This window comes from Poromitra crassiceps (assembly GCF_964638095.1).
Source record: "Poromitra crassiceps genome assembly, chromosome: 15".
In the NCBI taxonomy this organism is placed as follows: domain Eukaryota; kingdom Metazoa; phylum Chordata; class Actinopteri; order Beryciformes; family Melamphaidae; genus Poromitra; species Poromitra crassiceps.
The window spans coordinates 12,054,456-12,072,584 of NC_139634.1; the positions used below are offsets into that span (position 1 = coordinate 12,054,456).

Genomic DNA, 18,129 nt, shown 5'->3' on the forward strand with positions numbered 1-18,129 from the left:
CAGTAAGAGATATGTCAGACTCCCAACTTTAAGCAGCACTAAACAGCCAGTTAACTTTGCCAGACACCTGTGCAGGTGCATACTGGAGGGAGCATGCCGGAGTCTCCCTCCGTGAAAAATTAGAAGCAGACAATCGATAAAACATCACTCTCCTTACATCCACTCACTGTTGCTTCCTTCTTACCTTCTTACCTTAACTGTTTCCATGGAAACGACACTCCATTTCCTTTTAGTCAACGCCCACAGATGTTAGATTACGTATTTTGGTGTAGCTAAATAATAATTCATACTAGTGATGTTTATAACACACTTCAATAATGGAGACTACCTTGCAGCCAACGCCCATGTTGTTATATCACAGTGCACGCCCATTTTCTTTGCGGTTGTATAACCTATTCATTGTTAGGCATGCCCCCTTTCATTCACACTCTCTCCCCATCCAATCAGTCTTCCATGCTACCTTCTCTGGCAATAGCCAATCTATTCCTGCCTGCTGAGCCAATCACCTAACCTGGCAGTATATCAGAATCCATGTCTTACTATACAGTATGTGCTGCCTATGTGCTACGTGTCTCCCTCAGCTGCTGATCATCATTGCTGAAGCAGTTGTTTTCGCCCCACCTCCTCCCCTGACCACCACCAACGTCATGACTCCTGAAGAATTCCCTATGGGGGGATTTTCTATCCTCCTCTCATCATCTCAGGAGGAGCTTCATAATATTATGGAGTCATATGCCAAAATTAATTGTTTGTTGTATCATTAAAGCTTATCTTTAACTTAACTTAACTTTCTACTAGTCTGATTTATTGAAGTGTCTAATGGCAGTAATGACACTTGACTATTGATTTGACTGGTTTTGTTCTATTGTGACAAATTCACTGTGACAGTATTAGTATTAGTGTTACAGTGAAGGAGGGTATGTTGTTGTTTTTACCACCATTACCGCCAAGGAGGTTATGTTTTCTGTCTGTCTGTCTGTCTGTCTGTCTGTCTGTCTGTCTGTCTGTCTGTCTGTTAGCTGGATTATGGAAAACCTAATGGCTCGATTTTCACGAAAGTTTGTGGAAGGGTGTAGCACGGGCCAAGAAAGAATCCATTAAATTTTGGAGCGGATCTGATCCGATCCGACTCACAAAATCTGCATATCATTGCAGCCTGGACGTTTTGCTTTGGTGGAGGTCTGCGCTCTCCAAGTGCCCTTTTAGTTTTCTTTATTATCATCTTTGGGAATGATTGAGAGATCTGCTCTAGACCTGGTTTCACTGGTTCGTTAAAAAGTTTAAATAATGCAGAGGAAATAAACCTTAATTGAGGTCATGGCATAAATAATTTACATTAGCCCACATCTCCCTTCATGTAAAGTCACTACTTACATCCACACACATTAAACCAGGTTCACACCAGATTCCCTCAGAGGAAAGAAAGAGAATGAGGCCCATCTCTAAATGAAAACTTGAGCTAGAGACACACACACACACACACACACACACACACACACACACACACACACACACACACACACACACACAATCAATCATACCTAAATGAGTCTATTTAATGAAGTGAGCAAATTACAAAAAGAAAATTGTTATAGTGATGTATGAAAATGTCCCTTCAGGGTGCCACATAAGGTGTGACCTGCAGCCAAAAAATAACTAGGATATGACAATCACCTGTTGACTTCAGATGACATTTGTGTGGTTGACACTACTAGCTGCAACATGTTGACAGCCTGAGCACAGAGGCTAGGTGTGTCGTCTCGTCTGGACAGACCACGGCATCAACAATCCCTGTCACTGCCTGCTTCCCAACCCAGCACAATGACCTAACTAGAAATACTGAGTCTGAGGGAACAATCTTCTGGGCAGGGTTAGCCAAAGAATTAGGCTTTATTTATTATGTGCCCATATACAGTACACCCCGCTTTGATTGAAAGCAGCAGGTTCAAGCCCATTGGCATTGTTTTGATGGCATTCTGGGAAATGTAGGAAATCACTAATTGAAGTAGAAGTAGACGAGGTTGAGGGAAAATGGCACCAACAAAAACGTAAATGGCATTTCATCACAAAATAAGTGCTGGAATGCACTGAACCTGACAAGGAGGTGATTTTTTAACAGTGTAATAGCATTCTACTCACAATGACTCACAATCACTTCAGTGGAGCTGTTCATATTTGTTTAAACTGCACTTGCACCGGGCAGATCCCAGATGTGAACGTTTGGAACTGTGTGACAAACTATAAGCAGGTCATTGATGGAAAAGTGTGTGCAAACCTTTTCTGGATCAAAAAATAATAAGGTAAAAAATAAATAAAGTAGGGAGGCCAAATAGACATGTCAGCGTCAGCACAGTGGGTGAGATGTCTGGCGTTGGATTACATCCGCGAGGAGGCAGATCATCTGGGTGACGTTCAGAGCTGCACCAAGAGGCTCTCCCACGGCCCAGCTACTTGGTATTCCACTCAGGGTGGCATCAGAGACAGAGCAGAGAGTTGAGGAGGAGGAGGAGGGAGGGAGGGAGGGATATTGCTCTGGCGCTTCCCTTGTAACACAGGTGAAGACAGCAAGATAACATTAACGGAGATGGTGCTGAAAACAACAACCTTAATGAGCGATCCTGCAATTTAGCAGCAGCAGCAGCAGCGTCTCCACGACTGACAATGAAAACTGGCTGCGTAGTTCATAGATTCTTCTGCTCAACCAGGACAGCAGCGTGAATGCAGATGAATTGAATCAATGGCTGTAACAGTGATGATGTAAAGGCTCTCTCATTCTGTGAGCATGAAATTACATTTGTGCATTTCATTAGCAGGAGGCTATTGGGCAGCCATATTTCACACAGCAATGGCATGCTTATACAGAAGCAGCTCTCCATCTTAGTACATGTCCAGATGGGGAGCGGTTATCAATTGATTCAAAATGGAATCGGCTTCATGTAAAGTGAGTGGTTAATATTGTCCCATAATGCACTGCAAGACTTCATACAATCTGCTTTTAGTTCCATGCATGCTAATGGGTAGGAAACTGCACTAATGATGCTGGGGGATGACTGACTCAGTACCCAGCGCCCCCCCCCCCCCAAAACACACACACACACACACACACACACACACACACACACACACCACAAACAGCCACACACAATATACAAACACAAGAGAGGGAGACAGAGAAAAGGACTTATCACACACACACACACACACACACACACACACACACACACACACACACACACACACACACACGAGTATATACATACAGTACATACACAAACACACACACACACACACACACACGAGTATATACACACACACACACAGCACCTATCTGAGTCATCTGTGTGACAGGGGCGTGAAGCGGGAGGCGGGCAGGGATTAGTCACCTTAAGGGTCCCCTGAGACAGGAAGCCAGGCGAAGCAGAGTGGGGTTAAAGGTCAGGGGGCAGAGTGTAGTCTTTAGTACTAAACAAAATGTCAGCAGGAAGTCTGTATGTCTGTAGGGCTAAACGGCTATCAGCAAAGACATGACGCACAAACCCAGAATACAAAGAAAATGTGACGCCAGGGGCTAAAATTAAAAATAAAGACATTAGTTGTCCATTGCTGTACCACAGAGAGAGGATGTTGCTGCGTTTCATGCAACAGTAGTCCTGTTACTTTGCCATGTCTTTGTATTTAGTTCCTACTGTGGTTTGAACGTAGAAGTTTCCCTACAAGCAAATGGCACTACAGTGTAAGACATGCAAATGCATTTGCCCATTGGCAACATATACTGAATTATTCAAAATTGAGCAAAATAGTCAGAATCTTGTCTTGGTCTCTCATCTCTGTCACAGCCTGCCAGTGATTCGCAGACACAAAGAAATTGATTTTCTTCTTAAATTAAACGAAATACATTTCTTCCCCAAAGAAATGTCTGCCCCTCCCTAGATTTCCTTTCACATTAACTTTAATTTTCAGTCTTTTCGGACTGACGGTTGATCTTCTCTTCTCTTTGTCTGTGTGTCTAGGATGCCTCGAGTGCTGCATCAAATGCCTGGGTGGGATCCCATACCCCTCCCTTATTGCCACCATCTTGCTGTACGCGGGCGTGGCTCTGTTCTGCGGCTGCGGGCACGAGGCGCTGTCTGGCACCGTCACCATCCTCCAGAACTATTTTGAGGTGGTCCGGAGCCCCATGGACTCGCTGGATGTCTTCACCATGTGAGTAAAGGCGGACCAGACTGGATCTTATAAGCTGCTTGGAAGAATAGTCGCTGAAGAAAGCAGAAATCTAAAAAAAAACATGGGCATCCAGTAGGGTCATTGGCGAGCTGATTACAGCTGAATATTAGACCAAAATCAAATTCAAGAGGTTTTGGAGGAATTCTAAGGACAAAATAAAATTATTTCCCCCCAATGTGAAATAAATTACAGGCTGAAATTCAAAGTGTTTTAAAGGAACAGTTCACTGAAAAATGAAAATTCTGTCATCATCTACTCACACTCATGCCAGTTGAAACACAAGCCGCTTTCACACCGACCTTGAAAGCCGCAAAATGCACGGAAAATAGGATCCGCGCCTCCGATGTGAAAGTTGTGAAAGCGGGTTGGTGGATAATTGTTGTACGCCAGTGGACCTAGTCACAGCGCCGTGTTACCAGGCAACCCGCCTCCACTTGAAAGCATAGGAGCGGCAACGGTGCGAATGGCCAGCTCATTCATAAAAAAAGAATACAGGGGAAATCACCTCATGCAGCAAGAAAAGCATAAGTGAAAGTAAAAAAGTAGCCTATACAATACACGAATGCTCCGTGCCTGGCAAGTTAGGCTTTATGCTCAAACGATGTTGACATTAGTACCGGTAGGTCAAATTAACGGATAGGCTATAATAATAAGCTTCAGAGGACTATAGCTGTCTGTGGCGAGTTGGTCTGAGGATATTCCCTCTGGAAACCAGCTCCAGAACTGCAATCTGTCTAGCTAGCCACTTGTGCATTCCCTTACAAAAACTACTAACGTTATAGTAGTCATGTGCATTTAAGCCTATACTATTCCCCCGACGAACGTTATGCAGACTGCAGCTGTTTGATATGCGGGCGTCGTCTTTCAGAACGGACGCTAATTAGGCTACTTCATGGGAATAATTTGCTTTACAAAAAAATGGAAGCAAAAGATAAGAATTAGCCTTGTACCTAATAGGCTACATGATGGTGCATCTGTGATCCATAAAGGCGATCAGATGAATATTGAAAGCCTTGTTACCATGCTGCATGTGGACAACACTTTTGTGTTTTATCACTAATCACTTTGATCCTTAACGACCGCCGTTGGCTGGCGTACATCGGTGATGTTTGGTTGTTGAATGAATTCGTTCAGCATACAGCAGCCTAGGCTACACTAACCTATGAAAATATTAATTTGGGCTAGGAGGAGCTGGGTGGAAATGCCTCCGCTCGCCTTTCAATCCGGGAGCGGTGGCTGTCACTTGAAAGCACACCCCAGGACGGCAATGTGGCAGTGCTGCTTGGCTGTGTGTGAAAGCAATTTCTGTGGCTAGGCTGCCGGCTTAGCGGGCCTTCTGAACTGCAATTTTGCGCGATCTGTGTGTGAAAGCGGCTACAGTTGAAGTTTGTCCATATAACACACAGAGAGGTTGCCAGAACAACTCAAGAGAAAACCAGTCCCCATTGACTTCAGTTGTACTGTACTGAAGTCAATGGTTCAACTGGCATGAGGGTGAGTAGATGACAGAATTTTAATTTTTGGGTGAACTGCCCCTTTAAGTACCGGTTATTTTGTTGCATATCATTATTTTCTATAATGTCCTGTTACAATTAGTATTTCCAAAATAATAATACCGGTACATAGCATTTTGGAAATGCCAACTCTTTGAGCTGCAAAGCAAATGATTCACTGTCATGTTGTAGTCTGTCATGTTGTAGTCTGTCATGTTGTAGTCTGTCATGTTGTAGTCTGTCATGTTGTAGTCTGTCATGTTGTAGTCTGTCATGTTGTGGTCGTTTTCTCTGTCATGTTGTAGTCTGTCATGTTGTAGTCGTCTTCACTGTCATGTTGTAGTCTGTCATGTTGTAGTCTGTCATGTTGTAGTCTGTCATGTTGTGGTCGTTTTCTCTGTCATGTTGTAGTCTGTCATGTTGTAGTCGTCTTCACTGTCATGTTGTAGTCTGTCATGTTGTAGTCTGTCATGTTGTAGTCGTTTTCACTGTCATGTTGTAGTCTGTCATGTTGTAGTCGTCTTCACTGTCATGTTGTAGTCTGTCATGTTGTAGTCTGTCATGTTGTAGTCGTTTTCTCTGTCATGTTGTAGTCTGTCATGTTGTAGTCGTCTTCACTGTCATGTTGTAGTCTGTCATGTTGTAGTCTGTCATGTTGTAGTCTGTCATGTTGTGGTCGTTTTCTCTGTCATGTTGTAGTCTGTCATGTTGTAGTCGTCTTCACTGTCATGTTGTAGTCTGTCATGTTGTAGTCTGTCATGTTGTAGTCGTTTTCACTGTCATGTTGTAGTCTGTCATGTTGTAGTCTGTCATGTTGTAGTCTGTCATGTTGTAGTCTGTCATGTTGTAGTCTGTCATGTTGTGGTCTGTCATGTTGTAGTCTGTCATGTTGTAGTCTGTCATGTTGTAGTCTGTCATGTTGTAGTCTGTCATGTTGTAGTCTGTCATGTTGTAGTCTGTCATGTTGTGGTCTGTCATGTTGTAGTCTGTCATGTTGTAGTCGTTTTCACTGTCATGTTGTATGTTTTCAGCAGTTCTCCATTATGTTCCGCAGGATTGACATTATCAAGTACGTGATCTACGGCATCGCCTCCGCCTTCTTCGTTTACGGCATCCTGCTGATGGTGGAGGGCTTCTTCACCAGCGGCGCCATTAAGGATCTGTATGGAGACTTCAAGATCACCACCTGCGGACGCTGTGTCAGCGCCTGGGTAGGAGACATATGACTAACTTGGTTTTGGTTTGGTTCATCCAGTGTCAAGAGATATTAGCCACAGATCCATGTTTGTTTTTTGGCGACAACATAATTGCTCAGCAAATGTGCAGCTCCACAGGGAGGCCAGGGAAATGAGTTGTGCTTGTGGTCATTGCGTTCATTGAGTTAGTGGGTGCTAAACCTTTGCCCGTGGAAACGTCCAAACCACAATGGCACTGGTAGAAATGCATCAAATGGGTGGCAGTGCGGTCAACTGGAGAGAGTGCTGTGCTAGGTCATGCACCCTTCCGGTGTCCGCATGGGAGGGACCTCAGGAAGTGAATTCCCCAGTCATTTCTCCATTTCATAAAATTCTTATATAAAATGAGTTTTACTTGGACAAATCAAGCGATTCAGCTACGAGATTAATCACGAGTGACCATAAAACATTTGACTCGGACCAAAACAACAACAACAACAACAACAAACGAGAGGGGGGAATTGTTCTTTCTTCTTTTGGTCCGAGTCAAATGTTTTATGGTCACACGCATTAATCTCGTAGATAAACTATTTTTATAAGCATTTTATGAAATGCACATGGAAAAAAGTATGGCGGATGAAATATCTTGGTGCGTATGCCTAAACCGGAAGTGGGCATGACTTTGGCTCTCTATAGAGAGACTCATAAGCTAAAAGTCACAGGGTCATTATTCACAGCAGTCAATATGTTTCCACTAACAGGAAAGAGTCCTGTCACATGACCTGGAACAAAACACTGACTGAAGCCATACTGCATGGGCCTCCTGTCTTATTGAAGTCACTGTGAATAAACACCTCAGCTAAACGCTGCAAATGAAAAATGAAAGACAGCTACTCAGAAACAAACTGAAAAAATGTTTTGGCATGCTGTCAAAATGTGTCAAGCCCTCCCCACCCCGGCCACGAGCTCTTCAAAACACTCCCCCTCAGCAAGAGACTGAGGGCTGTCAAGACCAGAACCTCTCGCCACAAGAACTGCTTCTTCCCAACTGCCATCGGCCTCACCCACAAGGCCCGAAAGCCCCTCCCACCAAGGACCCTACTGTACCAACACCCCCCACTACCTCCTCCTGAGCTCACCTGTAACTCAGCCTGAATCCCCTCCACTGACATGAGCCCCCCACCCCCCCCCCAAACCAAACATCACTTTGCAGCTGGACTTCACTCATCACTTAAAAGTATTACAGCCGCTTCTTCTACCAGAACTTTACACCATTAGTTTACTCTTGCTAACTACATCATGCACCACTTAAGACTGTAACTCATATTTAATTTAATGCCTATTTAACTCTGACTGTGAATTCATGTAAACTCACTGCCTATTTAACGCCTATTGAACTCGGACTGTAAATTCAATGTAAATTCATATTTTATGCCTACTGAACACTCCTCCACTCGTGCATATATTGTATATATTGGACTGCACTTGCCACGTTGTGATTGTCTTTTTGTTGTTTTCCTATTTCTTTATCTCTGAATATTATATATATATATATATATAATAACAGTAAAAGTGATTCTGATTCTCATCAATAAAAGGATGGGGGGGAAAACAGTCTAATCTAATAGAGTTGCCATCTGCCCCTTTCTTCTATTTTTATCATGTGGAATTCTCTGCAATCACCTACCGACTACTAAAGGCATTTCAGTGGAAATGACAGCTTCGTTCAGACTGATTGGTTGGTTGGAAGCTGAGCAGGAGATGCACTGGTGACTTAATAACCAGGTGTAAGGCTGGGTAAAGAAAATGGCAGAATTTGATTTGAGAACATTTTAATCTAAGCCTCAACACTAGATTAAATGACTTGTTAAGATGGATGTTTTACACTGTGTAGCCTTAGTCGATAAACGGACAACCATCCCATAAACCTCAATTACCTTGCTCAACACCAATGCTAAATGCAATGTGTTGTCCCGTGTTGCTCTTTCAGTTCATCATGCTGACTTACATCTTCATGCTGGCTTGGCTGGGGGTGACTGCCTTCACCTCGCTCCCTGTCTTCATGTACTTCAACATCTGGACTCTTTGCCAAAATGCCACCGTGCTGGAGGGGGCCGCCTTCTGCCTGGACCCACGCCAATATGGTAAGGAAGGCTACCGTCACTTCTGCTTTGCCGAGATAGTCCGTCCACCTGACAGGTGTGCCATATTGAGATGCTGATTAACCAGCATGGTGATTTGTACACAGGTGTGCCTTGGGAGTGCTCACAAAAAGGCCCCTCTAAAGTGAGCAGTTTTATCACACAACACAATGACACAGGTGTCACACGTTTTGAGGAGGTGCAGTTGGCATGCTGACTGCAGGAATGTGCACCGGAGCTGTTGCTCATGAATTTAATGTTCATTTATTTATGAATTTATTTGATCCCATAAAGCCGTCTTTAATGTGTTATTGCTGCCTTCAAATGGAACTTGTGAGCTCATGGTTACATTGTTACGACATGGGTCCACAACAGCTTTTTCTGATGTTGTCCTCATGGTAACTGTAAGTACAGTAGACTGAACATGAGCCCGATGTGTCAAGATAATTTGATATGTTTATCGTTACATTACTGGACTTTTTTTACTGGTGGTTTTGGATTTGAGATTTGACACTGATTTGTAAAGTTGACAATGTAAAAACATTCTTGTCTGAATCACACAAGATAAATCAAGAAAGCATATCCCTGAGATACTCAAACTGGTGATCGACATGTGAAAAACTGAGCACCCTATCATCTACGTTGTGCCCTCATTTCAGGTATCGTACCGATTGCTGAGGTGAAAAAGGTGTGCTCTGGTACAGAGAAGTTTTACAAGATGTGTGAATCTAATGAGGTAGGTGAAATTAGTATTGCTATAAATTCATGTTGCATGGGTTTCAAACTCTCTCTTATTATTGGCTAATTCTGACATATGCCTTTGTCCCCTTCACGAAGAAATGTTGACCTGACTTACATAGGAGGAACAATATGCATAGTATTTTAGGTGTGCACTGGGTCAGCTAGTGTACACTTATGTAATGGGAAAAACACAAAGATCTTTTAGAAAAGAAGCAGGATTATGACTGGAAGATTGACAGTTTGAATCCCTGGACGAGCTGGGAAAATATTAGTGGGGAATGTGAATGAAGAACACTATTATCATCCTCAGCAACTGCTGCCAAGGAGCCCTTGAGCAAGGCAGTGGAGCTGCTCAGTGGCCAACAGTGGGACTGTGGTTGTACTGGGCAGCTCCCAAGCGTGATGTGTAACTGACCAAGGTGTTACTTTCCACTCAACTTTCCCTGTGTGTGTGTGTGTGTGTGTGTGTGTGTGTGTGTGTGTGTGTGTGTGTGTGTGTGTGTGTGTGTGTGTGTGTGTGTGTGTGTGTGTGTGTGTGTGTGTGTGTGTGTGTGTGAGTGTGAATCTGGCCTGGGAGGGATGTTTGTCTCTTAATTCATAGTGTGTTGACATATCATGTGGTTACTTATCTTAACATAATTGTATTCTGTGTGACTAAAGTCAATAATCAGATTACTGTGTAAACAGAATGTACTCAGGCCACAAAAACCAAAGTAAACGTTTGTCATAAGCCGGACATGACCTTATCTTGTCGTATTGTAGACTGGATATGTTTACATACGGCCACTTAAAAACAAAAGGCACTACAAAAAGGTTATTCCACCTAACATCAGAAAATTCTTGAAACAAATGAAACTACGGTATGTTAGTAACAGTGAAATAATCTCACCCCACTGGATAATTTTTGTCACTTGAGTACAGAAAAATAATGTAAGATTCCAAAGATTCACGACTTGTTAAAATAGTTTTTTTTTTGTAGTGCAGCAATCCATAGCCCTGACTTCCATTCAGACCCTTCCTCTTGACTATAACACTGAACACAGGAGGATTATTCCAAGTGGAGATATCCATCATTTGATGAAAGTGACACCTAGTCTTGAAAATGATTGATGGGGCGCCCCAGTGGCTCACCGGCCGCGTACCATAAGGCTCAGTCCTTCCTGCAGCGACCCAGGTTTGAATCTGGCCCTTTGCGGCATGTCCTCCCCTCTCTCTCCCCCATACCTTCCTGTTAATCTCTCAGTAGAGATACAGTCGCTCTGTGTGGGAACGCCCACAGCCGGGAAACGGCAGAAAGGAGGGGTGACAGTCAGGTGGTTCATCTATGACGAGACATCTCCTGAATGTACATATATCTGTCCAATAAAGCATAACAAACATTTTGGAGGGTGGGGTGAAGTGGGGTGGGGTGGCCGTGGGGTGAGGTGGGGTGGGGTGGCCGTGGAGTGGGGTGGGGTGGGGTGGTTACAAAACAAATTGTGGTATGTTTTGGTAAGTGAAGTTCTTGGTTGACAAAACCATATCAAATAGGATCCTCTATATTTGAGTGATAGTGAATGATTAAATAACTTAATGTTGTTGTTGTTTTTCACAAAATGGACATAGTGTATTGAAAATGATGGGATATAAATGTTACAACTGGTCATCTTGGTAGTGTAGAGATAAAAGCACTCGCCTACCACCGGGGAGACCCGGGTTCAATTCCCAGCAGCGGTACACAAAAAAAGGGGGGGGGGGGAGTTACAATTACACATTTTCCTTACTCCCCCCAAAAATCAGTCAATCAATCAATCAATCAATCAATATGTGTAACATCAGACTAGACATTGACACACTGACATTCCTATTATTTGTGGCCGCCTGGTCATCGTATATACAGTATAGGTTTACGCCTTCTGAAACAATTCAGGAGAACAAGATGTTTACAAATGCAAATGAGACTAGTTAGAGATTTCAAAGGGCCTGATAACCTTGAAGACTAATTTGTGCTGTGATTTGTTTTGGCTACAGCTGGACATGACATTCCACCTGTTCATCTGTGCACTGGCCGGAGCAGGAGCTGCTGTTATTGCTATGGTGAGACACCAATAAATCTATCAGAATCACTCTCACAGGACAAAACTCAACAGGAAACACACACCACGAAACATGCATCTTCAAAACGTTGCAATAATGAGGAAAATCATGTTTATTTCCTGATTGATATAATGTTTTGAAAGGCTCAAGGGGCAAATCAAGCATGATCATCAGCAGCATTATCGTATGATATATTACCCCCCCCCCCCCACCCGCAGTAGTAATGTTATGCTGTTAGTCACAGATTGCATGTATGCCTTTTCGAATAGACAGCTTCTTTAAAGAACTACTGCAGTATCCCATGTTCTTTATGAGAGGAAACACAAATGTCATTTCTCTTTGGTCCTCATGGCCACAGCATATGATTTCTGCAGGCGTGGCGTGGGATTTGATTGTTTTTGAAAATGAAGGTAAAAGTGGGGGTAAATAAATAGCTAGGGGAAATAGAGATTGTTGTGTTGTGGTGTGTGAGTGTTTTTTAGTTTGGGTTGTGTTTGCCTGTGAGAATAGCTGTAGCTGGGAGAGAGAAGGCATTTTGGCGCAGTGAAAAGACAGGGTTTTTCCTCCCTCCCTCTTTTGGAGGCGCGGGGCATGTCACAGCGTTGTCATGGAAACAGGGAGAAGAAAGGCTCCGAGCTTGTTGCAAACATCACTCAGTAATTTGTGAGGAGCCATTTTCTGAGAAACAAGAATGTGTGCGTTAGTCAGGGATGATGGTGCAACTTGTGTTAAGATACTAAACGCGTCCCCAAGCCCCGTTTTCTGTCGTCCGGCTAATGGCTGGGAAAATTAAACAGCAGAACAGAGGAACAGAGGAACAGAAACACAGACGCTCGCCAAGAAACTGTTGGCCTCAAATGGCTTCAAAGCCAGAAACACAATCAGTGCATATTCATGCTCAGAAATTCATCAAAGATGCATTATTTGCATCAGTACCCAACAGCTGACCTCGCAGAAAAACTAGACAATAAAAACAAGCATTTGATGAATGTGAAAGACTGATGAACAGCAAAGATATGTCTTTTTTGGTTAATTTACCAAACAAGTTGGCTGCTAGACGGAGGAGTCTGCTGAAATCCCAGTGACCTAAATGGTCTTAATACATATCGGAAACAATGAACAGCACAGTTATGGAGGACTGTGAGATTCCTTGTGAAAGGAGTGGCTGTGTCACACAACCACAGTCATTAAAACACAATGCATTCACTATGGCCTTTGCTGCCATGGTAACGCAGGTCCAAGCCCACATTTTGCATTATACTGCCACCTGCTGGCCTACTGGTGAGGTGCCCGCTCAAAATTAAAAAAAAGGCAGCCCACTCAAACAAACTTTACAAGTCTACTCTGTGCATTTTAATTGAACTAGGCTACGTGCTCTCGATGCCTAGATGGTATACCCTAAATATACCATGGCTGTGAACCAATCAGATTGCTTGATTTGAGAGAGCTGTTTTATAATGTAATTTACATCAGTGAATGAATTGATCCCCGAGGGGAAATTGAGTAAAAACAGAGAAAAGGCCTGTGGATTGGTAAAATTCAGGAAACCATTGATGTAGGACGTCTCAGACAGGTGAGATACTGTATCCTCTGATTCCATCTATACCCAAACAGCAATTCAAACCTGGATCACCAAACCTCAACTGAAGGCAGAATTGCCCTTCTGGTTCAATAGAGTACTGCAAAAAATGTTATTTCAAGAGTTCAGCTCAGGCAGCAACTTATAAACCACCCAAATAAGTGAGACTTGAAAAATCTACGACAAATCTTGAAAGCTATTTAGGAATTTTCACTATGAGAGTGGCCACTTTAAAGGAGAACTTACCTCCAAAACACTTTTTTTCAGCTTTTAACCAATATATATGACTTTGGGGGTGATGTGTGAAGAATTCTGGTCAGAATTTCCACATTTGACACCAAACTGTTGCCATTTTACCATTTGTATCATTTTTCAGCAGCATACCTGGCATAAGCGCCCTCTAAGGGTGTAACACTGCTTTTTTTTTCTTTCTCAAATGAATGGGATATTTGACACGTCATGACGTCATGGTGAACCAAAGACTATGGGATTTCAAGATAGTTACTCCCCTACTCCCCCTGTACCCTTTCGGCTCCTCACAACTCCAAGCCTATTGCCATGATGTCACTTGACCTGTTAATTTATTACAATCGCCTGTTATTTTCCTACCAACTCCTATGTAACACAATACTATCAATAAACGCCACTATAATCATAAAAGGAAGGACATAGCAAGTAAATCATTCCCAACCTTTTTCATACTAAGGGGCCCTATGATGAGATTTGGTCTCATGTAAATCTTATTTTTTATTTTTTATAGCCTAGATATGATTTTGTCCAGAATTCCATATAATTAGGTTGAGAGACAACGAATGCTGGAATCCTCTCAAGGACGACTGGTGGTCTTCTGTGCCCCTTTTCGCTGGGGACACAGAGCTGCTGCACTGACTGCCCGGAGGGAGGGAGGGGTTTATTGTGTGTTTGCAGCAATCAGCTCCGAGAGCCCAGCATCAAAGTGAGAGCCTCAATTTCATCCTTCCGCAAACAAATCTTATCGCAGCGCACATGTAAAATATAACGCTATACTACGACGTGAAAGCAGCAGCAGCAGCAGCTCTGTGCTCTCAGAGCACAGAGAGCACAGTCTGACATTTCCGCGGCTATCAGTCCGACTTGGAAGCACTTTCTCTCGGCCAGTCTGCTCTCTCATGCACCCGCGGGGGCGCGCGGCAGCAGCACACAGCAGCAGTGAGAGGCGGGGGCTTTCAACAGTCTGACATTTCAGCAAACAAATCTCGTCGCAGTTTAGCGGACATGTAAAATATAACGCTATACTACGACGTGACAATGTGACAAAGCTTCTCTAAACATATCGGCTAATATAATATCATCACTGTGTACAAGCAACGCCAACTTTTCTGGAAATCAAGTCAGCAGAGCAGAGCGACTGGCTCTGTCTGTGTGTGTGTGCTGCTCGGGGGGATTCGCATGGGAACAGTGTGAGGAGGAGAAGAGCTCTGCGCTGCCTCCTGCGCCCTGAGAGGAAAAATCAGAGGTGTTGTAACTTTCAACAAGAATCACGAAAAGCCCCAAAACGCAAATTAAAAACGGATTTCATTGCGCGGTTTATCTCTAGTTAGACGAGGGAATTACGTGGAGAAATCTCGCATTGTGTTACCCCAGAGCGAGAGGTTTGTCCTATTGTGGGTGTGCTGCTGTTAACGAGCCCATGTCACTTTGCTCTCGTAACGTAGTTTGAGTAGTTTCCATAGAGATACATGCAGAAAAATAATTAAATTTCTAGTTCGCCACTGAATTACCAAATTGATATAACTTTCAACCATTTTGAGCAAAGCTCTTTCCAAACAGGCCACCAGCGTTGGCTAGTTGTTGATATTTATAAAGATATGGCCCCTCTCAAATAAATTATTTTTGAGGCAGTAGGCAAACTGTAATGGCGTCGATTTCCGAAAAAAAATCTGGACTTGAACACAGCCAAAGAGTCCAGTATAGACAAGAGTATATGTCATTTCTTGGTTTTTTCCATAGGTATTTTCAAATCACTGTTCTAATACATATCTAGGGGGTAAGTCCTCCTTTAAACGTATAGCTATATAACTCATAGGAGAGGTAGACCATATTATGATTTTTCTGCAACCATTTTGCATAGGTAAGCCCTAATGTTCTTCCATATCGCACAGATCCACTACCTGATGGTGCTGTCGGCCAACTGGGCCTACGTGAAGGACGCCTGCCGGATGCAGAAGTACGAGGACATCAAGTCGAAGGAGGAGCAGGAGCTCCACGACATCCACTCCACTCGCTCCAAGGAGCGCCTCAACGCCTACACATAGAGCCCAGCATGAGGCCCCGCCCTGCCACTCCCCCTCCCTTTCTCTCTCTTCCTTTCCCTCTTTCTTTCTCTCTCTCTCTACCATGCCCTCCAGAGGGGGGGCGGATGGCGCCTAGGGCCCCTCGCCACTGCTGATGTCACTGGTGCGTCATATGACAAAAGTGGGGTGGGGAGGGGAACGCCACATAACCCTCCCCAGCCACAAACAGCATTTCAGATGAAAAAAAAGCCCCTTTACCTCTCTCATGGACGGTGTTATGATTATCATTATGGCGGTTATATTATTATTATTGAATACCAGTTGTTTAGTGCCGATAGTAGTTTTAGTATAGATTGTAGAATCAGAAGTAGCAGTAGTGTTTATGCTTATGCTTTTTATTTTACGTTGAAAATACTTTACATATTTTTTTTCCGATATTTTTTATTTGATTCAAAGTATCTTTTTTCTTCCTCTCATGTATTATTTATTTTTTTGCTGATTTCCGAGGGGGTCAATTGGGGCTTAAAGGGTTTCAAGCACATTTCTCATGTTCGTGTGTCTGAAGATCTCATGTTGAAGAACTATGTACTGTATGTGAATGGATGGTCGGTTTTGAAAACTAAAATATTTAAAATCTCACAAGGAAACTATGAAGTATTGTAAGCCTTCGAAATACAATTATTCCCAGGGATCAAAATCACTTTCAAATGGAAGTAATTCAAATCTTAGTTACAATCAGTTTTTCTATCTGATGTTATACAACAGCAAGACAACACGATAATAAATACCAAATTATTCGAGAAAAAACAAATATTATTTGCTAGCTGTGCCAAGCCTGTTAAACAGGAAACAATGACCTAGGTCAATATCAAAGATGGTAATAGTCGATTAAATGATAAACTATGGGTTGTTTTATGATAAACGGGGACTAGCGCCAGTTTAAATGTATTTGAGGACTGTGAATGATTCCATTGTATTTTAATCACAAGCCACAAAAGCACATGCAAACATACTTTCATAACCCCTTTTTTTATTTCTTAAAAGTGGAACTTTATAAATAGTAGTACGAATCCAGTTTTTTGCAGAACTCTGCACTGTATATATTGATATATCAAAGCATACCTATATGTTAAGCACTTCAACTTCAGGACAATTCATGTGAGAATAAGAAGAGATCACCGTGGCTCAGTCCACTTTCCATCAGTCTCAATGAAAAAAGAAAACCTTGACAATAAAAACGTTGTTGGTGTAATGGCACTTCTTGGTGGAATTATCAGATGTGAGAAAAGTGTGTGTCACAGTAATTTTGTTCATGACAGTAAAAGTCTGATTGTCTTGCTTACTACACATCCTGATGCCATAAGACTACAAAGGTGGCCTGTCATCTCATTGCCTGGCAATATTTGTTTTGTCAGTATTTCTAAAAAGCTAGTTTCATGCACTTATTTGACCATTTCTGTGCTCTCTCTCTCTTGATGTAAGCGCATTGGTGTTCAACTCCGAGTTGGATAACTGTACTGTTAGGTAAAGACTGTGAATTTAGATGTTTTTCGTGGCATGGACATGCATTAATAAGTATAGTATTATTGACTCAAAAAAAGTCCTTTTATTTCACTTGTTTATTTTTACACTTTTGACTGTCTTGCTGGATCAACCCTTTGTTTATATGTGCAGTACTAAACCTCCCACGCTTAACGCATTATGCTACTGATATTAGAGACTGTAGTCTTTGAGTTGTGTCTATTTAGTTTGTGATGAGCTCTCAACCATGTCTTAAAAACTAATACTTGTACCAACGTTGCTTACCGAGTAATGATCTGGAAAAAATGCTTTCAGCTTCCTCCTCGTATTAGTCTTTTGTACTTTCACTAAGAATGCTTAGTAGCAGGCTTTAAATTGAATCTGTTTTGTACATTCATGTGCCAACAGCTTGAAGTGGCTTATTTGACCTGTATGATCAAATTTGCTTGCATAAATAAAATTCACTTGTGTACTTGTTAATAAATACTTGTTGTCTCTTGTGTCTTTTTTTGTGATGTTGCTGAGATGATGATGATTATTACAGTATTATTATTATTGTTATTATTAAGTAGTAGTAATAGTAGTAGTAGTAGTAGTAGTAGTAGTAGTAGTAGCAGCTACTGTATGAGCCAAGAGATACCACAAATCAGTTACAGCAGTATGTTAGAATCTATAGGAAAAACACAGGTCTGTTACAGTATGTACTAACTAGTACATACCAGTAGATGTCTCCCTTTGTTCTTGTTCATGCCTTGTTATGTGGAGAATCCATTTCACACCAGACGGTTTCTCAATAAACACAAACACCAATTGAGAATAAAACAGGATTGTATCATTATCATATTATTATTACTGTATTATCTAAATTTATTTTACATTTTTACCTCTGCAGAGGAGTCTAATGGT

At 42.4% G+C, this 18,129-nt stretch overlaps 1 protein-coding gene across 1 annotated transcript in view; it reads left to right on the plus strand.

The window, feature by feature from the left end:
* The window catches only part of gpm6aa (glycoprotein M6Aa), a gene marked incomplete at both ends in the record, with an annotated part of 27,703 nt that extends 11,980 nt beyond the window's left edge, over positions 1-15,723 (plus strand). Inside the window, 6 exons of the mRNA XM_083651321.1 lie at positions 4,011-4,203; positions 6,772-6,928; positions 8,883-9,036; positions 9,693-9,769; positions 11,785-11,850; positions 15,571-15,723. Coding sequence (XP_083507447.1) covers positions 4,011-4,203; positions 6,772-6,928; positions 8,883-9,036; positions 9,693-9,769; positions 11,785-11,850; positions 15,571-15,723 — 800 coding nt within the window. The remainder of the gene's footprint in view (positions 1-4,010; positions 4,204-6,771; positions 6,929-8,882; positions 9,037-9,692; positions 9,770-11,784; positions 11,851-15,570) is intronic.
* Between the last annotated feature and the right edge of the window lie 2,406 nt (positions 15,724-18,129).